This window comes from Crinia signifera, chromosome 4 (genome assembly GCF_055691185.1).
Source record: "Crinia signifera chromosome 4, ASM5569118v1, whole genome shotgun sequence".
NCBI lineage: Eukaryota > Metazoa > Chordata > Amphibia > Anura > Myobatrachidae > Crinia > Crinia signifera.
This window is the reverse complement of record NC_139220.1, coordinates 239,076,231-239,101,122: the sequence shown is the minus strand read 5'-3', so window position 1 is coordinate 239,101,122 and position 24,892 is coordinate 239,076,231. Positions and strand designations below refer to the sequence as shown.

The following is a 24,892-nucleotide window of genomic DNA, read 5'->3' as shown; positions in this document are numbered from 1 at the left end:
CCGACTACGAACATAACCGGGTATATCAGTGGGCAAGTGGCAACGAACGTCCTCACAATCGCAATCGCTACTACCGACCAAAGAACTACCGACAACTTTGGCAATCCGATTCCTCACAAGACCAAGCTACCAACAGCGAATCAGAAGGTACAGGTGAACATAACACTTCTGTAAGGTCCCCTTTAGGGGTTGGTACCCACCGCGGAAGAGAAGGAGAACCCGCCGTGGGGGAGAAAAAGCGAGGAAGAGGACGTGGAAGAGGTCAAGCAGGTCGACCCCCGCTACACCGCAAAGTGAAAGCATGATCTTCAACCTGTCAGATCACCCACTTACATTGATTGAAGAACAAATTCTCCAACGTGGCCTGTCATTTGTGCCAACTGTTAAACTTGACAGTATGAAGTGGACTGTGGAAAAATACAAACTCAATCGACAGCTTAAGCTACATGAATTTTATCATGGGGCTAAAGCCGAGGACAGAATGACTGACACATCTGCTGCTACAACACCATTACCTCCTGCTCTACAAAAACTACAACCCCGGTCAAGGTTTGATCCAACATCGGCCAATCCGTCTATCAAGACCTTCAATCGCCTCCTTGACCGGAAGGTCAAATTGAATATGGAGAAGCCAGACCATCGGAAGGGTAAGCGATCCAACATTAACACTGTTGAGATGCAAGCACTCAAAGACTTGTCTAATTACACTGACATTATTATTCGTCCCGCCGACAAGGGCGGGGCAATTGTGATCCAGAATTTGACTGATTACAGTGCAGAATTAACCCGACAACTGAGTGATACTAATGTATATCGCAAACTTGACTTTGACCCTACCACAGCATTTGCTAAACGACTTAATGACAGACTCAAGAGAGCTGTCCAAGATGGATTTATCACCTCAGCACTTTGCTCTGCCCTTATGACTAACAATCCGACTGTGCCCCTCATTTATTCTTTGCCTAAGATACATAAATCCCTTGAATGCCCCCCGGGCAGACCGATAATTTCAGCCAGAGGTGGCCTGTTCCAAAAGATTTCCACCTACCTTGACACCATCCTGCAGCCCTGTATTGTCAACCACCCCCGTCATTTACTTGACACCACCATGTTCCTGAAAAAACTTGACTCCATTGGAACTATACATAAGGATGCCATTCTTTGCAGCCTGGACATATCCAGCCTATATACTGTTATCCCTAACCTGGAGGGTGTGGGGGCTGTTAAACGTTTGATTGATGGCAATCAATGGTACTCTGGACCTGATGTAGACCTGGTACTGGACTTGCTTGAGATGGTCCTGACATGTAACTACTTTATGTTCGACAATGCATTTTACTTGCAGGCCTCTGGGTGTGCGATGGGGTCGAATGTGGCTCCATCGTACGCCAATGCGTACATGTATATGGTAGAGGAGGATATCATGTTTAACAATACTGAATTTACCAATAACACTGTATTCTATACTAGGTATATTGATGACCTGTTTGTGATATGGTCAGGTGGTGAAGCAGCGCTTGAAACCTTCATCAGCACTCATAATGATACCCAACACCCCGTACAGTTTACTTATAACATGAGTCCGCACACTGTCAATTACCTTGATGTACAGGTTAGCCTTGCTAATGGCGTGATCAGTACAGAATTATATCGCAAACCTACTGACCGTAATACATCATTGCATGCAAGCAGCTTTCACCCTGAAAAACTCAAGTTATCGCTCCCTTATTCACAATTCTTACGAGCAGTTAGGATCTGCTCTGACCAGGAAGCAGCGATACGACACATAGACAGGATGAGCCAGGACTTCATTGCCAGGGGTTATAACAGTGAACAACTCCGCATAGCTAAAAATAAAGCACTCAAGATCAGCAGAGAACGGGCACTTACCTCATCCAAAAAGGAAGCACCCAGCAAAAGGATTCCATGGGTTAATCACTTTAACTCACATAGTACCCAAATCCAGAAAATCTCCAAGGAACTGTGGCCCATAGTCGGGACTGACCCAGACCTCAGACTACATGATACCAAAATCATGCCGTGCTACAGCAGAGGCAAAAACATACGAGACTGGGTTATGAGGACTGACATCAGTGGCCTTAAGGAAGCACAGTCTGAACAGAACACATTCCTACAAAAACATAAGGGGTGTTATCGGTGCTTGGGTTGTGCTGTATGTAGGGCACTTGTTACTGGCAAAGACTTTCCCCATCCCCACACGGGTAGACGCATCACTATACGACACCGAGTAACCTGTACCACCAGGTACATTGTTTACCTTATCACATGTCCATGTGGATTAGGGTACGTCGGCAAGACCGATCGCACCCTTAGAGAGCGCATTGCGGGACACAAATCCACGATCAAAGCTGCCTTAGCTAGTGGTCATAGTGACCAACCTGTAGCGCGACACTTCGTTGAGAGGGCACATGGTCTCCCTACACTCCGTTACACCATCATTGATCACGAGCCTGCCAACATCAGAGGAGGTGATCGTTCACTCCGTCTGCTGCGGCGAGAAGCTCGCTGGATACACGAACTGGGTACGCTAGCCCCTAAGGGGCTCAATGAGTCTGCCGGCCTTCACTGCTTTCTTTAAACTTACCCCACGTCATATTTCTGCTTTGCCTTTTCATTTATCGCTCTGTGTGTACGCCCGCATCATGCAACATATCTGTACAATTTATCTGTACAATCTATTTGTACAATTTATGTATTGTATTTCTCTGCTTTTGGTCTAGGTTATGCCGCTCATGTATATGCATATGTAAATGTGTACGCCAGTGTAGCCAGTCCGTTGCGTTCCATTACCTTGACAGGCTCTTACTTTTATTTATGCATCGCCGTATGCCAACAGCCGATGTTGCATCTTTCTTTTCTATACATTATTTCTTTTAGCCACATTTTCCGCACTTGGTACTTTGATACACTGTACATATTAACCTTTTTTGTCACACTGTACTTAGATTATTGTTCACGATTTTGTTACACTATACCTTATGTCATTTTTTCACGGTACCTTACTGGTTTCCATGGTAACCAGGTGAGCGCGTCACTAGTGGGCGCTCTGACACCTGACCAGCCTCTCTTGGGTTTTTTCACGTGGTGAAGGTATTTCCTATAAAGTTATGTTCACTTTGCTTGTACTGCATCCTGATGACGATGTGAAATCAATACATCGAAAACGTTTGATCACTAACTGCAGTGTCTTGTCTTCATTGCCTCCGGGTGCCGCCAACTTGCATCTGTATATATAAATATATATAGCATATTTATTAAATTTTTATCTATCACTCGCTACACAAACATGGCATACCTCCCAACTTTTCACGGGAAAGTCCAGGTTTTTGGGCCGCCCCCGGTTTTCCCGCCCGGGGCCGGCAGTGTCCCGCGACGGGGAGGGGGCATCTGGGAGTCCCTCCTGTCACTTGCTGAGTAGTGATGAATAGACGTCTATTCCCGCAGCTAGAGGGGCTGGGGGCATGGCTAGAAGCTCACAGAGCCTATGGGCCATACCCCAACAACAGCAAAATGGGGGCGTGGCCTCGCAGAATGACGTGAATTGTAGATCAAGCCGCAGGACTATGGTGCGCACCAATGTCCTACTATGAGGACACTGAAAGTTGGGGGTATGCACAAACATGGTCAGTTAAACCCAAGCTGTAACACTTAATTGTGCTAATCATTTATTTGAAAATTCGTAATAATGACAGGGATTATGATTGCTATGTGCTTTTAGATAAATCAGGTTTAAATGTATTTTTCCTTTCACTCTAGATGACCTACAATGACTCATTATTGAAAGGCGAAAAAGCAACATCACAATATACTGTTTATCTTAGTCATATGTAAAATGTTAAGGTGACATTACCCTGCCTTTCCTATAAAGTGCCTTTGCATTGTGTTGATCCATCTCGAGGACTGCATTGCAGGAATTAATGACGTCATCCAAGTGGTGAAGCTTGAGTTGGGTGGCTGCCAGGTTATTCAGACATTTGATTCGATGATCGCGGATCTCCTCTTCTTCGTCTGAGCTCAGTGGTTCTGAGTAATACAAATAATGGTGAGTCATTAGCTAGATGAGAGCATGTACATCCCGCTGCATGGTACCATGACAACATAGCCAGACATAATGTTCCATTTTGGAATACCAGCACACAAAACATTGTACACAGAGAGTATATCTCCAGGGCGTCTATAGGAGATAAGGATTGAGTCAGCAGTAAAGGAGATGAAGTACTTCTAAACTCCATGATTAGGTTACCTACGCCTGACGTGCATTTTGTACTTTGAAAATCTTTTGTAATGCAATTACTAATATGTGAGCAGCCATCCTGAGCCTTGTGACGCAGATAGAATGTTTGATGTGCTGCAGAGCTACATAACAAGTCCACCTGCACCTTACAGAGACAAGGCATAATAAACATAACTGTCATACAAATGCTTCTTACAGGAATAACGCTATGTTAACATTTCCTCCTTACTTTAAGGCAGTGGTTCCCAACTTGGGTCCTAAAGTACCCCTAACAGTTCTTTTCCAGGTCTTCACACAGAATCGCAAATATTTAGTTCCACCTGTGGATCTTTACAAATGTGTCAGTGAATAATGAGTGGACCTGTGCACCTGCCGGGTGACCTGGAAAACATGAACTGTTGGAGGTACTTGAGGACCAATGTTGGGAACCACTGCTTTAAGGGACTTAATTATCAGTGGCGTAGCTACGTTTTGGGCTCCCCGCCGCCGCCCTGCCAAGCACCCCCCCCCCAATCACCCGCAGCCTTACCTATCTCGCTGGTCCCGGCAGCTCCGTTCTTCTGCTGAGGACCACCACAAATTGGCTGCCCCCATTCAGCAGACAGTTTCAGAGAACTGTGTGCTATATGGGGGCGGCCATTTTGTGGTGGTCCTCAGCAGAAGAACGGAGCCGCCGGGACCAGCGAGATAGGTAAGTCTGCGGGGGATTGGGGGGGGGGTGTAACTATAGCACCGCAGCCCCCGGTGCCCCCACATGCACATCGCCCCCCCCCCCGCAGTGGTGGGGGCTGCGGTGCTATAGTTACGCCGCTGTTAATTATCATTGATTGCAATGGTGCACCATAATCCATACCTCCCAACATGTTCCCAATGCTCTGCTCCTGGACTTCCCTGGTAATGTATGATTGCCAGCACCTGTGGTGAAGCACCTTTCTTATCAATTAACCTGTTTAAAACAGGTGATGGCAATCATACATTAAGAGGGAAGGCCAGAACGAGAGCACTGTGTCCCTCCTGGAGAGGGTCGTGTTGGGAGGTATGATAATCTATCAATCCTCATAACTGATTTAATAAGATTCTCTTTTGCCAGGACTGGGCCTGATTCAGATTCAGATTGGCAACGCCAATGTTTGCACAATAAAAGTGGTACTGCACAAAAACTAAAAGAAAACATGGTGTATGCAATGCATTCCCCTGTCTGTATGCAGAGATAGTTGTTGGCTTCACTGGCAGTAGAGATGGTGGTGCACCACCACATGCATTCCTAGGTAGTGACTGGTAGGTGGCTGAAATATTTGCAAATAAGTCAATCTGATGTGGGAACTATGGGAATGTCATGGGCGTGACATGAATACGTAAAAAAAAGAGGGGGGTTCACCTTTCAAGGAAGTGCAGAAAAAGAAAGGGGGCGCAGTGCGCAGGAGCTGTTTGACTACAACAGCAGATGCTTGAATAATACAGGTTTAGCATACCCTTCAATTAGGTACAAAATGCTCTGCTCCTGCACTTCCTTTTAATGTATGATTGTCGTCACCTGTGTTGAAACACCTTTCTCTTCAATTACCAAACTCCCCACAGATGGCAATAATACATTAAGCGGAAAATCCAGGAGCGGCATTTTGTACCTAATGGAATGGGACATGTTGGAGAGTTTGGTTTAGTCAGACCTGGAAATACACATGCACAATATAGGGAAAAGCAGCTCTTAAAAAAGAACTCAAAAGACTGTTGGATTGACTTTTACATATATATTGAGATAATAATAATATACTAACAATACATTTTTTTTTTTTTTTTTAATTAGGTATTTTTTTATTGATTTTGCCGAAAAAAAACAAACAAAACAAGACAGTGGTGCTACATATGGTGCTTATAGCAAGTATGTTGTATCTGTAAGCATATACATAAAGGAGAACCATAGGAGTAGTCCAATATAGTCATACACATATCTATAAGGATATATAAGTCAGGTATTACCCCTCCAGAGGGATAGGGACACCAATACCCAGAGGCGCCATCCGGGTCTTCACGACCAGCAATTCCAAAGGAGGTACATGTGAAACAGCATATCACTCGAATAAACATTGCGCACCATCAGATTATAACACTAAACAGTCATCAGTCAAAAACACCACTGTCCAAACTAAATTACCCACTATCTAAAATATGCTACCTATACTACCCCAAAGCAAACCCCCCCCCCCAAAAGGACCCAAAACAAACCTCCCCAAAACCCCCCCACCCTGTATGACCTAACCCCAACCTAGGTATACCTGGATCCCAAACAGCACCCCCCCCCCCCCCAACTCTCTATACTAACCATCTCTAAGAGGAGATAAATTAGTGGCTTTCAGCTATATCAGCTAAACTAGCCTTAATACCTAATTCACCCCTTTCTCCCATCCCTTACACTACAGTATCTATCTAAACACCCCTCCCCCCCCCCCCCCCCATATAATTGACGGATAATAAGCGGATGGATTGACTGGGACAATGGCTCGGTAATAGTTATAAAATATAATCATCTCCCTCCCACCAATAATAGGATATTTTAATAACTAGCATAGGAATAACTGTACAATAAAAAGCCAGAACGCCAGTCCGACCAAGTCCTCCCTCACAGCAAAACCAAATAATAAGCGGTCCCTCCGTCACATATATCAAATTAGAAACCAAATAATCTGTAATATTAGAAGTAGGGCTATAGCCCAATTACACATATATAGCCAGAATGTATCCACAATAATGCTATAAAAATTAAATGCAGTAGAGAATACAACAGAAATGAAAATAACACAAGGTAAAAATCAGAATAGGCATCATAAACTATAATGACATTTAAAACATTAATCCGGCCAATTCTCGATCAGCTGAAACAACACAATTATGTCCGTATCCCCATCCCCAGGCTTTCGTGGGGAAACCGAAAAACAGCCAGAATATTTAAACATCAAAGTCCCGAATCTAGTCTTCTTCATCAGCAGCAGAGAAGGGTTTCTGAGGTGGATCACAACTACCTTATCTCCAGACTTTCGATAGGTAATGGGAAAACAACCTTGATATTGAGAGATCAAGTTCCAGGATCTAGAAATTCCCATCAATAGGAAAAATGGAGGCTTACGGAATTTAAAGCAGTCCTCAACAGCAGGAGTTGGGATGGTGTCAAAGGGGATGGAGGACTCCTCTTCCTGAGTAGGAGGATGCATAAGTTGAGCCGGTGAAAAAGACTTGTAGACCGCAACATCAGGATTTAGAGGCACATCGATAGCTTCAAATTGAGCAAGGAGCCTCTGACAGGAGGCACTTACGGCCTGGAGGATTTGATGCATAAAGCTTGACATTATATGTAGTGAAGTGGTACCCAGTCCTGGCTAAAATGGCGGTGGCTAGCACACTGCCAGGGTTTTCCACGGGTCTGTAAAGGATAGCGTCCCCAGACCTGAAGTGCCACAGAGGAAGTCAACGGCAGGGCATAGCTTGTGTAGATAAGTAGAAATAGATGACGTGCAGGGGCCGGAGATAGTCAGCACCCTCCAATAATATATAATGGTGCTGGGTATACACATGTGACAAAATGGCGCTTGTCAAATAGGTGCAACAGAAAGTGGGAAACGTCAGGTGGCAGTAATGATACTAGTAAATGTCCCAGGTAGCAGAACTGGTTATGTAACACTAAAGGTTGTACCTAGGAGGCAAGCAGCACACCGCCCCTGACTATCAGTCAGAATGTTCCCTTCACTTAAAATGCAGGTATAAAGTATAGGTGTTGCAATTATAGATACACTAGTAGCTGACAGGATTGTAGAAGCCCGTGAGGCAAGTGAAGGAGGATTCCTCCAACAGAAGTTGTAGATACACTTTTAGCTGTCCACCCATCAGGATTGTGCAATTCTAAAAAACAAGTGCAGGAGGATGCCTCTGGTAACAGCTGCAGATACACTATTAGCTGATTTCCCAACAGAATTATACAGGTCTGTGGAGCAAGTGCAGGAGGATGCCTCTGATGGAATTTGAAGTTAACTGACCACCCAGCAGGCCTCACAGGTCTGTTCAGTAATTGCAGGGGGATGCCTCTGGTGAGCCAACTAAAGCTGCGTGCATCACACAGCAGCCCTTCTATATTGGCGGCCACGTGACAGCCCCGTCCTCCAGGCTCTGCACCGTGCCCCTGTGTACAGGTGTAGTCTCCTCAGCAGGGGATAAGGTCCAGGTCCGCTCAGCCTGCAGACACCGTCGGGTAACAGCCGCCGCGGGACCTCCAGCCGCAAGGAACGTCCCAGACAGAGACACCCAAGATGGCGCCTGTGCAGGATTCTCAGGGAGAGGACGCCAGGCCGGGGAACCGGTTCAAGGTACAGCAAGCCCGCAGCTGGTCCACAGGTAGCTCCACGGACGCAGGGGACCCTCTGGAGCTGTGTTGAGTGGGTGAAGGGATCACTTGGGATCTTTTAGGCAGGATATTTGCAGGATTTGTACGGAGCACTCTTACCCTCCGTCCGTTCACGTACCCGTCCAAGCCAACAATACATTTAATAAACCATCTGACCATGGGTAAATTATTGGACATAAAAGTAGATGGTATAAAAGCAGTTGCAACAATAAAGAACATTATGATAAGAACTATAGCACTGTCCTCACTGTCCGTTCCTATTGAAACCTGGAAACATAAGGGCCCTCTCAAGGGTGTGTATAACTACCATCCGCCTGTTTGGATTGAAGGATCAAAGTAGGTAGATGAAAGCTCCTCTTGATGAACGGGGAGAGTGTTTCAGAGGGGATGCAGTAATACCCGTTTTACCGCATTTTCATATGTACTAAAACCCGGCTGCACCGTTACCGCCGGGCAGGGTATCGCCACCTTTTTTTGGCGATACCCTATAGAAGCCTATGGGCTTCTTTTCGCCGCCTCCGCCGCAACCCCGCTGCCTTGCCAACCCCCCTCTCTCCCTACCTCCAGCTTACCTTCCTGCAGGTCCTCCAGGACCCCGGAAGGTAAACCCTTCCACCCCCTAGCAACGCAGCCGGACATCCTTCCGGCTGCAGGGGGGAGGAGGAGGCGCTGAGGACAGCCACGCTGAGCTGTCCCGGCGTGAAGGGAGCAGGAGGAGGCTGGGAGGTGACTGAGACCTCACATTACAGGTATCGCGGCGGCCGGGCGGGGAAGGGTGGCGAAGTATATTAATACATCCTGCCCAGAGTCCCTTTGTACATCCAAATGGTGGAGGCATGGAGAAAACCGTTAATTTCAGGAAAGAATTATGGTCCGTCCAGGTTGAGTCGGGCAGTGTTCAGAACTTGAGGGTTGTGGCATGGCGTTAATAGGGCTCCGCAGCGGGGGGAGCCGGTGCCACAATGGTGCAGGAGCCCTGCCGATGCTGGAGCTCTGCTGCAGCCCAGCCACAGCTCGGTGTGATAGTTGGGAGGAGATCAGGAGTCAGGCCGCCCGCTGTTGGTGGAGATGGGGCGCCAGGGGAGATCCAGCGGAGGAGATGTCAGTAGCCAGTTAGTTGCGGCTGCCCGAAGAAGAGAATGCTGTATTGCACGCGCTGGCGAAGCGTTGAAGTGTCGGACATCGTGGGATGTGAGCGGCTTACCAACATAACCGCGGCTGCAGCGGCCAGGACTCTAGCCCATAGTTACCTACCCTCCTGCATTCTGCAGGAGAGTCCCTGAAATAACAGCAATCTCCATCTCTCCCTCATTAGTCTAGTAATCACCAACGGCTGCATAGAGGTAAGGGAGAGGGGCTAAAAATATCAGCAAGCGCCGCAGTTCTCGGCTCTCCCTCTCCCCCAGCAGTGCTGATCTCTGGGTGGCTGCATAAGAGCCGCAGTTCCCAGCTGTCCCTCTACCCTAGCAGTGCCGATTTCCGGGTGGCTGCTGAAGCGCCGCAAGTCCCAGCTGTCCCACTCCCCTGGCGGTGCCGATCTTCGGGTGCTGCTAATGAGATGCGGTTTCCTGCCAACGTCTGCCTTGTCTTCAGGGGAGGTTTCTGGGTACTCAGAAACCCCCCCTGCATGCTCTACTGATGGAGATTTACTTTACCATTAGCATTACTTATAATCCTTCTCTCTTTTTCACACACCCTGATCCTATTCACTCTGAGCATGTATATGGTGTCCATGTCAACTTAAGTCGACATGGGTCAATAGGTCCACATGAAAAGGGTCGATATGGTCAAAGGTCGACATGAAAAAGGTAGACACATGAAAAGGTGGATATAATTTTTTTCTAAATTTTTTATGTCTATGTCGACATGGACCCATAATTATTCTAATGCATATCCTCGCATGATGCACTTGGCTTGCCATGCTACGCACCTTTACCATTCTCAGCTGTAGCCCACGTGGATGGAAAAATATTAAAAAATTTGACATTTGACCCTATCGACCCTTTTCGTGTAGACCTATTGATCCTGTTGACCTTTTGACCCTGTTGACCTATTGCATGTCAACCTTTTTATGTCTACACATTGACTGTCTATCTAGACACTGTAGATCTGTCAGCTGGATCCACTATATAACAAAGTGCTGTCCTATGCCACACATGAACATTCCTTGTTACTGCATATTGCAGGCATTGCAGCAATAATAAATGTGGTTCATGGCCATTTATGAAAGGATAATAAGGGGCTGCTCACGTGAAGATCTTGGCAGTAAAGTGATAGCTATTGTTGTCTTTTTTGCACATGCATGGCTGTGTAATTTGATGAAAACCTATGGAGTCTGCTGAGGAATCTCAAAATTCCTTTTCTGCAAGAATGCCTCCATAGGCACAGTGCCAGATTAATCCTTTGGGGGGCCCGGGGCACATTAGACGGGGGGCCCCCTTGCACTTGTCATTACTGGCCGCAAACTGCATGGGAGAATATTACACTGTCAAAACACAGAGTAAAGGCAGTATAAACTTGGTCAATGGGTAACTGCAGGGGATATATAGATAGATATATATTATATCTAGATAGATAGATAGATAGATAGATAGATAGATAGATAGATAGATAGATAGATAGATAGATGTGTGGAAAGTGGCACTCCTTTGGACTTCACAATAATGACTACGCAGATGCAATCAGCTCCAACATTTCGTATTTTACTCCGTTTTCAGTGATAGAACCATTTCTTTGAGTGCAGCACCCGGGCAGTTGTCATGTGTATCTTGGAGTGCCGGTAACCACCTATCTATCTATTTATATATATATATATATATATATATATATATATATATATATATATACATACATACACACACACACACACATACACATACACATACCTACATACCACATGAAAAGCCTGTGTTTGTCCCTCTGCACATTACTCTGTAGGAGACTCACAGTCCCAGTGCTGTCTCTGATTAAAAACCCTCCCATGACTAGGATGCTGCTGCTGTTGGTCCTGAGAAGCATGTAATGAGCTCCACCAATCAGAGCTCAGCACAAACGTCTCAGCCTCTGCCCTCTGGTGCAAAGTGTCATGGGACTTAGTCAACTCCCAGTAATGCACTGCACACTTGTGCAATCAGTGTGCCTTGGCTCCCGATGCTCAGCACCATTAATCATTGTCACATTGGCAGATAGGCAGATGAAGCTGCAGCACTACCCCATCCCATGGCATGTATTTTTTAAATACATGCCAACCACAGGGGGCCCCTAGCTAGAGGGGGGCCCAGGGGTACTGAACCCTTGTGCCCCCATTATAATCCAGCCCTGCATAGGCGCAAATCAGTTCACGGCATCTGCAATTTTCTGATTTAACAGTGAAGGATCTTGGTAACCAGCACCTTGAAGTATAAATGTAGTGTTAGAAATCAGTTCTTACAGTGTAGTATATTGTGTGGTTTTTGTTCCCCTTACCTGCAATGGTCGGGGTCAGGATGCTCAGCGCTTGGCTGTAGGAGTGCATGGCACTTCGATATTCTTCACGCTCAAAGTGAAAGTTTCCACATTCCCGTTTCTGGTTCCCAAGGCTAATGCGGTCAGCAGTGGTGAGAGCGCCCTGGCTGGGCTTGTCCCTGACTCTGATTAAAGTCACTTTATACATTAGAGAGGCATCGGATGGGATGTCTGGGTCCCTGCCATCAGAAGCAGAACAATAAACACTTACAATTTGTCTTGTAAAACAACCCATACCTCTAGTTACAGTATAGTCTATATTTGAAATGTGTGCATGATCAATAGTATTGAACACAATGGGCCTGATTCAGTCCTGCTTGCTAGGCTACATATATTTGCTGCCTAGTAAGCAGGTAAACGCCGGCCCGCTGAATGCCCGCACACCCTGGGCACACCCACCATTTTTGTGGGCACGCCCTTGAAACGCTGGGCCGGTCCCCAGCGAATACCTACCTGCCTGTGACTCAGTCTGCGAGCGCTACGGCTCATTGACGACAAGGCGCATGTGCAAAGCTGCAGACCAAAAACAACGGGACCGGGCCGAAATTCGGACCTCTGTGATCAGGTCTGAATTGGCCCCAAAATTCCATACAAAACACCTGAAGTGGATAGATGGAAATGCTACAGTTAAATGTAATTATGCAGCTGTCTCTAGACTTGCCATATGTCAGCATCTGCAATGTGCTGCTGTGATATATTGGGAAACATGGAACAAAACATTTTAGATTGCATCTTTTCCCAGCATGACAAAGAACTATTCCGAGCTATTATTCATACTGTCATTTAGTGACGGTGGCTGGTGTATTGGGAGCGACTGGCAGAAGTGGAAAATCTTATCACTCCAAAACCGTTTATAGTATGGTGACCTGATTTCAATATTTCTTCTTTAATAAGTAATAACACTTATCAGCTAAGTTGTCTGAATATCGACAGGTACAACACATAGAGGAACAACATAGTGGTTACAGTGAGAGCTTTTTAAATTGAAAGGATTTTGCCCTTAAACACTTTTTATTTAGCACTTACGTGTAAATTTGCTAAAGCTTTTAAAAATAAAAAGAGGTCATGTTGCCCATAACAACCAATCAGATTCTATCATTTTCTAGGGAGAAAAAGTGAAATGAGAGACAGAATCTGATTGGTTGTTATGGGCAACATCACCACTTTTCATTTTTAAAGCGTTAGTAAGTTTGCAGCTTAGGTGTAAATTCACTAAGATAGAAGTTATATTGACTATGGCATGTTGCCTACAGCAACCAATCAGATTTTATCTATTGTATTCTAAAAGGTGTTAAATAAATAGGAAGAAGAATCTGATTGCTTCCTATGGGCAACATCTGATCTTCAATAAAACTCCCATCTTTAGTAAATTTACCCCTTAGAGAGTGCATGGTGGGTGCCGAGACCCAACCACCTGGCCTCTTGGTAAGCTGTTACTCAGTTTTTGACAACCCACAAATTGCCCAGCCCATGCCCATGTTATCTATTTTACCCTGACTGTGGTGCAAAATTTATTAATTTGATACTTGTGATTTCGTTTGTTTATTATCTGTTACCCAGTTATCAGTGTTGGTTTTAACCTTTGAGCTGCAGCACTGCAGCCCCCCAGATAAAATCCACCACTATGCTCAGCCTTAGTGAAGCCATATGCAGTCCAAGAGACTCCACTGGCTTCACTGTGACTGGCCGTGACTTCCTATTGGAAGTCCGACATGCCAGTCACCTGCATTAAGGCAGTCCTATTGGGAGATGTTCCCTCCCTCCGGGACTGTCATTCCGGCTGCTATAGGCAGAGTGCTGGTTCCTGTAGGAAGCCACACCATGCCTTCCCATGCAGCCCATTTGGCTTAATTAAGCTGGAGTCTATGCAGCCCTTTAGAAGCTAAAGGTAATGCCACCGATACTGCACATGCGCCATTCCTGTCACCTATTATCTGCATTGCAGAGGAGCCGGGACATGAATGGCAGCAACGGTGAAGAGTGGCAGTGGCAGCAGTGAGGAGTGGTAGCTGCAGTGGCAGGAAAGGGGGTGCAAGCAGCTCGGCCAGCGGCAGCCACCCTTCTTCTAGGTAGGAGCCGCCACTGCCTGTATGTTCCATAGAAATCCAGGACACTTTGCAGATCCTATGTGTTTTCTACCAAAATGGAAACATTCTTGGCCAGAAAAAAACAGAGCCAAATGGATAGTCCAAAAATAAAATGCAAAAATTGGGACTAATTGGATACCCCATGTACATGGAATTTTTAGTTGAATTCTGTATTCTACTCTATTCTACTGTCCACTGTCCATGAGTCCACTGACATTTTAATTGGAATATATATATATATATATATATATATATATATTTATATGTCATGTTTGCTATATATGTGCAATGCTATGCTGCTGTGTAAATACCTTCCCAGAAGACCAAAAGCATAAAGGCCATTTGTCAATAGAAAAGCCACTTCTCCCAGCTGCATTGAGCGGACACCCAACTCCAGAGCCTGCGGACAGCACAGGGAGAAGCAAAATATCACCTCGGTTGCATGACATTTATGTACATAATAGAAATTGCACAATTGTAATGAAATATAGTAGATGGGACATTTATTAAATAGATTACTATATCAGTTTTCAGCATATTTTTTGCCTTTGTTGAGAAAATTGTGATTTATTTTTTAATTATTTAAAAATGTAGCTAATCTTAGAAATGTTATATGATTACAACAACAACAACACCATATCATTCTAATAACTAACAATAATTTCATTCTTTATATGTAATCAATATGTAAACAATATGATGTACTGGATATTAATTTTTCTTTGTAGATGCAAAATGTTTTTGGGAATATAAGTGAAAGGGGAAAAACAAAAGGCAGAATATTAAAACTAAAGACAGAGACTGGGAGTAATAATTATTTTTGCCCATTTATTTAGTATTCAGAACTGAAAGAGAGGGGAAGGGCCCACATTTATGCTGCAGGAATATTTAAAAAAATTAAAAAACTATATTTACAGAGGAGAAGGTCCTAACAGGACTCCCAAAACTAAAGGTAGATAAATTAATGAGGACAGATGGGATACATCCAAGGATACTAAAAGAGTTTAAAAGGCTGCTGGTTGCACCATTAACCGAATTATTCAACCAGTCACTAGCTACAAGAGTAATTCCAAAGGACTGGAAAATAGTGAATGTTGTAGCACTGCACAAAAGTGGAAGGAAGGAATAGGCAAGCAACTACCAACCAGTGAGCCTTACATCATTATTGGGAAATTGAAGGAAACACTTTTAAAAGAAAAATTTGTAGATTAACTCAAATCTAATAATTTACAGGATTCCAAACAGCATGAATTTACATTTCAAACAAACCTTATTGACTTTTTTGACTGGGTGACAAAAGTCATAGATAAAGGAGGGGATCTAGACTTTAACAAACCTTTTGACACTGTCCCACATAACAGACTGATAAAAATTCATGGGGTTGGATACTAAGATAGTTGAATGGATAATATCTTGGTTGCAGGATAGTAAACAAGGAGTTTTGTGCATTTATAGGAGGGTAATGCTACCAGAGGTGTACCTCAGGGATCTGTACTTGGACCAAAGCTTTTCAATATCTTTATCTGTGACATTGCAAATGATATTGAAGGGAAAGTATGTATTTTTGTAGATGACATAAAAGGTATGCAACATGGTAGACACACCAGTGTAAAACAAATGATTTATAGTCTAGGTAATCAAGATACATAGTCAAGAGCATGGCAATTCCAGTTTAATGCCCAAAAATGCAAAACTATGCACTTGGGTCTCAAAAATCCAAAGGCTTAATATAGTATTAATGGCACTATATTGGAAACTACTGAGAAGGAAAGGGGTCTATGAGTCCCTATTTCATGTGACTTAAAGGCAGGCAAGCAATGTAAAAAAGCAATGAGGAAGTCAAGTCAAATGCTTAATTGCTTTATATTGGAAAAGGAAAGAACTAGTGAAAAAAATTGAGTTACCAAATGGACAGTGCTTCTACAGCATGGCGGTACGCTATTATATTGAATATTGCACAAAATTGTGCTAATTAGTACAAATGCATAGTCGTTATATTTTGTGGGACTTTTGCTTAGTCTGTTCAATTCTTCCTTGGCTCACAAAGGCACTGAAACTGCTTAGAAGTCTGTAACATTATTCTGCTTGGCATAGGTCTCTTTGTATTCAACAGTTCCAGTTACAGCAATGTGAAGTAATGTTGGTATCTTTAGTGGTATATTTTCAATAGCAGGCTCAAGCTGGATGGCATACCAAACTCACACAGATATAAGTATGGATAAACTCATCAAGGTATCTTTATGGTACTCAATAAATATGCGTACCAGTACTCACGTGGATTTATGGGTAATGACACACATCAGGGTATCTTTTCCTCAAAGTAATTTATTCCAAATAACGTACAAAAGTAAAAAAATAGATAAGAGATAGCAATTGAAAGCAGCGCTCACTATGATCAGGATATCCTGAGGAATGGAGTACAAATCCTGAAACATGTTGATCCAGGCATAGTGTGAGCTATATAAGAAACTGTTAATAAATAAATAAATCTACAAGGAGAGAGACAGGTAAAACATTGTAGTTATCCTATGTTCTCTGTGGTGGGTGATATCCGGATTTGACCCCACCTTCAGGATCATAGTGAGCGCTGCTTTCAATTGCTAACTCTTATCCATTTTTAAACTTTTGTACGTTATTTGGAATAAATTACTTTGAGGAAAAGATACCCTGATGTGTGTCATTACCCATGAATCCACGTGAGTACTGGTACGCATATTTATCGAGTACCATAAAGATACCTTGATGAGTTTATCCATACTCATATCTGTGTGAGTTTGGTACGCCATCCAGCTTGAGCCTGCTATTGAAAATATACCACTAAAGATACCAACATTACTTCACATTGCTGTATCCCTTGTCTTTTCGGTTTCGCTCTTCCACCTCCTGAGAAATACCAGGCCAAGGAAACAGAAAAGGAGAACAAAGGGATAAAAGAAAAGACAACAAGGAAAGTTCTACTTTTTTCACTTTTTTAATTTTAATTTTTCATTTTAAATTTTTATTTTTATTTTAAATTTTATTTTTTTATTTTTATTTATTTATTAATTTTTTTTTCTTTTTTTCATTTTTATTGTAATTTTTTCTTTTTTTTCATTTTTTTTGTTACATTACTCCTCACATCAGTTCAAACATAAAGGGAGCGCCAAAGCGTCTATACCACCCACAATTCTTTATCACAGTCTACTCTAGGGTGACCTTGGGAAACCCTATAGGTATAGACCAGGCAGATCCTGTTAGTACGCGCCACGATACTCTACTAAACACAACCTAAATTGTTCAGTTCCAGTTACACATTACCAGTGACCAAATGTATGAACTACTGTAGCATCGGTATCCAGATGCTAGGTTGACAGCGTATAGGCCAACAGTCAATAGGTCGATACAATTTTGGCTATGTCAACATGGTTGACATAGACAAAATGTCGACACAAGCAAATGGCAACATAACAATGGTCGACACATGTAAAGATTAACGTGCGTTAATTTTGTAATTATTTCATACTTTACCATCTACGTGGAGTATGGATGGGAACAGAAAGTGGGCTGAAGCATGGTGAGCAAAGGTGTTGACATTGACACAAGAAAACATTAAAAAAATGCATGTTGACCTTTTCATGCGTGGTCCTTTTCTGTGTCCCATTTTTTGTGTATGTCGACCTTTTTTCCTGTGTCGGCCTTATGCATGTCGACCTTTTCGTGTCAATCTACTCACTGTCAACCTAGACACTGTCGGCCCTATGATCCATACAGGTAGTATCAATAAGATCACACAAATAATAGATCCTTTCAAGGTGCATAGTTAACAAACAGCAGAGTATATTGTACACATAAGATATACTGTATATTGTAATATATATATATATATAGATATATATTAGAGATGTGCGCCGGCCACTTTTTTTGGTTTTGGATCTGGATCTCCCTTCATGTTTTGGATCTGGATTGATTTTGGCAAAACCACCCTTGCAGGTTTTGGTTTTGATTTTGGTTTTGGATCTGGATTTTTATGTAAAAATGCTAAAAATGGCTAAAATAACAGAATTTGGGCCTGTTTTTGCCCCTAAAGTATTATTGACCTCAATAACATTAGTTTCCACTCATTTCTAGTCAATTTTGATCACTTCTCAGCTCACAAAATAGTTTTCATTTACTGTAGTTGGGCCAAAAGGTTATACCGAGGTAGCTGGATGACTAAGCTAAGCGACAGCAGTGGGCATCACATACATGTGGACCTTACACTTAAACCTGGCACAACTTGGAAGCAGAGCGGCACTGCAGGGGCAGACAGGGTGGCAGTTTAATAAACTACCCCAAAAAAAGAGAAATGCTCCAAAGAGCAAAAAATACAAAGAGGTGCAAGATGAAATTGTCCTTGGGCCCACCCACCCTTATGTTGTATACAGGACATGCACAGTTTAACAAACCAATCATTTCAGCGACAGGGACTTCAGCGGCAAGGACTGCCTTTGACCATCGGCCTTGTCATGACTGGTGGTAGCAGCTTCAGCACTTCTATCAGGTTGCTGATCTCCCACTATTTCCTCCTCCATCATCCTCCAAAAATGAGAATGAGAATCCGACAGCACGTTGATGACGTTTTGCCTTGTTTTCGGTCCGGAATTATGCAGGAACTCCCCAGTCCGCTCGAATCCCCCCTCGGATCGCAATGGTCGGGTGGGTTCCGATCTCAGAGAACCGGGCCTGCTCATCTCTAGTGTAGAATACTGGTTATTATAAGACTGGTTTGCAATTCTAGGATTCCTGACCTGTATAACGTCCCCTTCATCCAGGACAAAGGAGAGATTTGGATCTTTTTCCACCAGATTTCCACCTTCCAAAATACCCATTAGGTAGACAGTCACCTCTTGACCAGGTAGGGGTATTGAGGCTTCACCGAATCCTGGCTTCAGAATTTTCTTTCTCAACAGTTTGTCATCTGAGAAAAGATATGAAAAGCAGCAAAGGAAATTTAAGAAAATTGACAGATTCATATTTACATACAATGTGCAACCTCCTGTCTGATACATTTTCATCATACTGTATTCCCTGCTGGTATTGATCTCTTTCATTTATACCCCTTTTCTCCGCTAGCAAGTCAGACCCCTTCAGGAGGTTGCATTATAAACGTTCCGGCAGCCATGTTTGCCTCAACTTGAGACTATACGACCTTTCTGTTTTTTGTAACGCATGTACTGTAGTCACATTTTGTCCATTTCCTGTGACTATTGTCAAATTCAATCTATCTTACGCTACGTTTGAAGCTACGCTAATAGCGTAGCCCAACGGCTGCCTTACTTGTGTAGTTTCATGGCGGCAGCCTAAGCGTCATTATCAGCGTCGCGCAACGGCTGCCTTACTTGTGTAGTTTCATGGCGGCAGCCTAAGCTACGTTATCAGCGTAGCCCAACGGCTGCCTTACTTGTGTAGTTTCACGGTGGCAGCCTAAGCTACGTTATAAGCATAGGCTGCCACCATGAAACTACACAAGTAACTACCGTACTGTTGCTGGGAACTACATCTCTGTCCAAGGCATCCCTGGCAAACCTAGTCAGTGCCTCTCTCACACCGCCGGCTCCAGCATGATCCCCTGTCTTGGGAGATTACATGTAAGGTAATCCGCGTCCGCCCGCCACGCTTCGGGCTCAGTGGCTCGCTGCGCTCGCCACACTATATATGATTATCTCCACGCCGACGTGGATAGTGGGGGTATGAAAAGGTCGGGAGGACTCGTAACGCGTCTGCTCGCCAAGCTTTGGGCTGCCATGGATAGTGGGGGTGTTTCAGGAACACATTCACACCTGCCATATCATACATCTGAGACAGTAATGACATCAGGAAGAAAGTGGTGAAGCTGCAAAAAACTCACTGACTCCTCCTCTGTCTGCAGCAGGTTAAATATAGTTAATTTGTCTGCAGCCATAACTCATATAATGTACTGCTGACTGACTACAATACCGCTGACTGACTACGCTGGATCTGACAGGGACACTTAAGCGGCCGCGGGAACACTACGCTACTTCTGACTGACTAAGCTAACTACGCTGGCCGCGGGAAAACTATTCTACTTCTGACTGACTATGCTAACTACGCTGGCCACGGGAACACTATGCTGATTCTGACAGGCCGTGAAACTACACAAGTACCTAATTAATTTGAAAAACCAACGTGTGCCTCAACACGGGCAGTAACCAGCCCCTGGCTCACAGAGCCGGTCCTGGTTTAAAAAAATCAGGGTACAAACCGAGTAGGGGTTCCCTGTATTTTTTAAAACAAGCACCAGGCCCAAGGACCGGTCCTGGTTCCAAAAATATGGTGGACAAAATTACTAGGGTCTGCCGTATTTTGTGAACTAGCAGCGTGCCCAACCAGCCAGTAGGGTAATGCCACAGCCGGGGGACACTTATTTTATAAGGTCCAGCGGCCAAAGCATTAACCCTCTGACCGGTCAGCCTGGGCAGGGGTCCTGGATAAGTGGGGACCCTGCCAATGAAGGGGTCCTTCCCCTCCAGAACCTACCTGCCAAGGCTGAAGCCTGGGGTTGTCCCCGGTGGCCCTGGGCGGTGGCCACCGAGCTGATAAATGTGTAAAAGATTTGAAAAAATATTGGGTTCTGCTGTGGATCTATGAGTCCCAGCAAGCCTGGACCACATACTGGGCTTTGGAGAAGCCCAAATCCCAGCATGTGGCCCATTAATGGACTTGCTGGGACTCTTAGTTCCACAGCAGAACCAATAGTTAAATAAAAACACACACAAAGCAGAAGAATAAAACTTTATTACGCACGGAGCCCACTCATACATATACTTACCTATCTTGACCCCATAGGTAGGTCTATACCCGTCCGTCAGCTGGTCCAGAAGAAATCCAAAGGGGTACCTGTGGAAGGAAATTATACTTACAATGGTCCTCTGGCGTAGATCAGTCCGCTTCAGTCCATGTAGCATCCAGGTAAGATGAAAAAATAACAAACCAAATACCCGAGCCAGTGCGGACTGACAGGAGGAGAAGCCGGGGATGTTTGTTTACATCTGGCGGCTCCTCCTCCCAAATACCCTAGCGTTGCCAAACAGCCACCACTTATTGCCTGCCTAGCGGCCAATAAGCGGTGCCTAGCACCTAGGTGGCCAATAGTGAGTTTTGTAATAAATTTATATTAACTATTATGAACACTATTTTCCCTAGTGTGAATGGAAGTCCAAATCTAGCAAACTCATGTATGCACCCAGTGTCAGAGATTGGCCAGGCATAGCAGTTAGTCTCATAGGGGCTGTCCTGGGGGGGGGGGGGGGGGCACAGCTCAGGCGCAATAGACGGCACTGGAAGTTGCAGCTGTGGGAGCCGGGCCACGTGGAAATTCTACGTGGACGCCATGGAATCTGCAAAAATGGCCTCACAAACATGGCCACTGTCTTCTAGGAGACAGACACTAGAGGTCCTACTAGACCTCTAGCGTCTGTCAAGGGAAGGGAGCGCTTTCTGGAATTGGGGATTCTGGGAGTGCTGGTGCACTCTGAGCCATAACCCCTGGCAATGAGCATGTAACCCCCTGGCAACAAGTATTTTACCCCCCTGGTAACAAGCATGTAACCCCTGACAATGAGCAAGTAACCCCCTGGCAATGAGAAAGAAACCCCCTGCAACAAGCATGTAATCCCAGGCAATGAGCATGTGTAACCCCAGGCAATGAGAAAGTAACCCCTGGCAACGAGCATGTAACCCCTGGAGACAAGCAAGAAACAAGCAATGAGCATGTAGCCCCTAGCAACTAGCACGTAACCTCTGGCAACGAGCACATAGATAAGAAAATTAGCAATAGAAACTCCCCCACACATTCTCTCATTTACCAATTTGTTGATTACCTTATTTGAAATGGGGAGTCCTCTTCATTTCATGTGGCATCCCTGATCGTGGCAAGCTGTGATTCTAGTAACAGATTAGGCAGGTCTTAGTATACCAACACAGTGGCTTCAATCTGACTACAGTCAGGGCAGCCGAAAGGTATGCTGGTCCCCGGTAAAATTTTGGGGGTGTGACCGAATCACGGGAGGCGTGGCTACTTTGTGCAAGTAGGCCACACCCCAAAACCATTTATGGGGATGAAAACACACTTTACAGTTGAAGGAGGAGTGTTATTGTCTGTCACCCTCAGCATCAGTAGCAGCACATACCTACAGCATGTGCTGTGCTGACATGGGGGGAGGGGGGGAATCGTACCAGGGCCACCGCCGGGCGCCTCCAGCAAGCCAGTGCCATCCAGTGCATAGCCTCTCATGGCCCAACCTGGTTTTTATCACTCCAACGGTGTGCCCAGAATTTCCGAAGATGATAGGCTGCCCCGGGAGACTCATCTGCATGCACTGGTGACGCCTACCTTGTGATAGGAGGTGACTGATGCACAATAATGTTGCAGGAGTAGCTGGTATTTTAATGTTGGAGGAGTGACACTCCCCTGCAAAATAGGCAGTAACACACACACACACCCTGGGGTGTCTGTGCTGTGAACCCTGTGACTGGAGCTTTAAAGCAGTGGTGGGACACAAATTGGTGAATAAGTGTATACCAGGTTTGTTGTCAAAGTTGGTCTGTGCTGCTATATACATGTGAATCTATTATACTAAAAGTTGCTGCGATGTGTACGTATGTGCATACTAATCACGGCAATGGCTAAATACTGTATGCTCGGCTACCACTAGTTGCACCTGCAAAAGTGCTTGTTATGCCCCATAGTAGTGCCTTTGTTTATTTTATGGAACATAGTAGTGCACATTATAGGGCTGCCATTACACATTATGGAACACAGCACCCCAATTCACATTAGGACATGCTGTGACCCTTGTTCATTATTTATAATTTATTAAGTTTAAGTTACAGACAGCCAAAACTGTAGGAAGGCCCTGCTCGTAAGCTTACAACCTATAGGATATTATGCAACAATGCATTGAGCAGGTCCTGAGGCGTAACTAAATATATTGTAGACCACAAGGCAACAGTTTGTAAAGGCCCCTATATATCACCCAATGGGGAAAAATGTATATAACACAAGTAACTGAAAGGGAAGGTGTGCCCATTTCACCTGCACTTATGGTAGTTATACCGTTGCATATTCCCCATCTCTGACCCAACCACCTCCCTCTCACACACCTGTACCCCAACCACATACATATACTCTACTGCCCCTCACACATATACCCCAGTGCTGCCCTCTCCACCTCCCTCTAAGACATACACACATACTCTAGTCACCTACCTCTTCACTGATTTACCTTGATAACCCATTCTTGCATGAGATCACAATATGCTGCAATGAGGTCACTATTGTATGTGTTTGCTGCTATGATATCACCATGTGTATGCTTCCATGAGGTCACCATGTGGATGCTACCATGAGGTCACCATGTGAATGCTACCATGAGATCACCATTTGTGTGCTGCCATGAGGTCACCATGTATGTGCGGAAATGAGATCACCAAGTGTATGCTGCCATGAGGTCACCATGTGTGTGTACTCCCATGAAATCACCATGTTTGTGCTGCCAACAATTCACTATGTGAATGCTAACATGAGATCATCATATGTATGCTACCATGAGATCACCATTTGTGTGCTGCCATGAGGTCAACATGTATGTGCGGAAATCAGATCACCATGGGTATATTGCCATGAGGTCACCATATGTATACTCCATGACATCACCATGTGCATGCTGCCATATCATCACCATGTGTATATTGCCATGAGGTCACCATGAGAATTCTGCCATGAGGTCACAATATGATTGATGCCATGAGGTCACCATGTGTATGCTACAATGAGATCACCATGTGTGTGCTGCCATAAGGTCACCATGTGTGTGCTACCATGAGGTCACCATGTGTGTGCTTCCATGAGGTCACCATATGTATGGTTTTATGAGGTCACCATGTGTGTGTGCAGCCATGAGGTCACCATGTGTGTGGCGCCATGAGGTCACCGTAGGTGTGCAGCCATGAGGTCACCATGTGTGTGCCACCATGAGGTCACCACGTGTGTGCCACCATGAGGTAGCCATGTGTATTCCGCCATGAGGTCACCATTTGTATGTCGCAGTGAGGTCACCTTGTGTATGCAGTCATGAGGTCAATATGTGTATGCCGCCATGAGGTCAGCATGTGTATGCTGCCATGAGGTCACCATGTGTATGCCGCCATGAGGTCATCATTTGTAAGTCGCAATGAGGTTACCATGTGTATACAGTCGTGAGGTCATTATGTGTATGCAGCGGTGAGGTCACCATGTGTATACCACTACTAGAAGGACTTCCCTGTCAGTGACGTAGCCAGGTAGCAAACCAGAACAATAGGAGCTAACTGGATGAATATAACCAGGGGTTAAAGTGAGGAAGAACTGAGTTCCACCACCTCTAATGGTGAGGTAGAACATTTTAACCTCCACATTGGCCCTGCACGGTAATTCTCACAGAAAAGCATTCTAGTTTGAAGGGGGATGCCAAAAACTTTACTACTGGCCCTGTCTCTGCCTAATGGGGGGAGGGGAGGAGGGTAATTAGGTTAAATGAGTTCCCCCACCTCTGCATGACCACTTTAAGCCCTGAATATAACACAAAAAAACAACACATAAAAGGGCTATTTTACTGAATAATGCTTATATTAACTATG

General features: G+C 44.6%; 1 protein-coding gene across 1 annotated transcript in view; it reads right to left on the bottom strand.

The window, feature by feature from the left end:
* The window catches only part of LOC146075149 (peptidyl-prolyl cis-trans isomerase FKBP8-like), a 56,384-nt gene that overhangs the window by 30,826 nt on the left and 666 nt on the right, over positions 1-24,892 (bottom strand). The window contains exons 2-5 of the mRNA XM_083184096.1: positions 19,003-19,172; positions 14,548-14,636; positions 12,111-12,328; positions 3,872-4,044 (exon numbers count right to left, since the gene is read on the bottom strand). Coding sequence (XP_083040222.1) covers positions 3,872-4,044; positions 12,111-12,328; positions 14,548-14,636; positions 19,003-19,172 — 650 coding nt within the window. The remainder of the gene's footprint in view (positions 1-3,871; positions 4,045-12,110; positions 12,329-14,547; positions 14,637-19,002; positions 19,173-24,892) is intronic.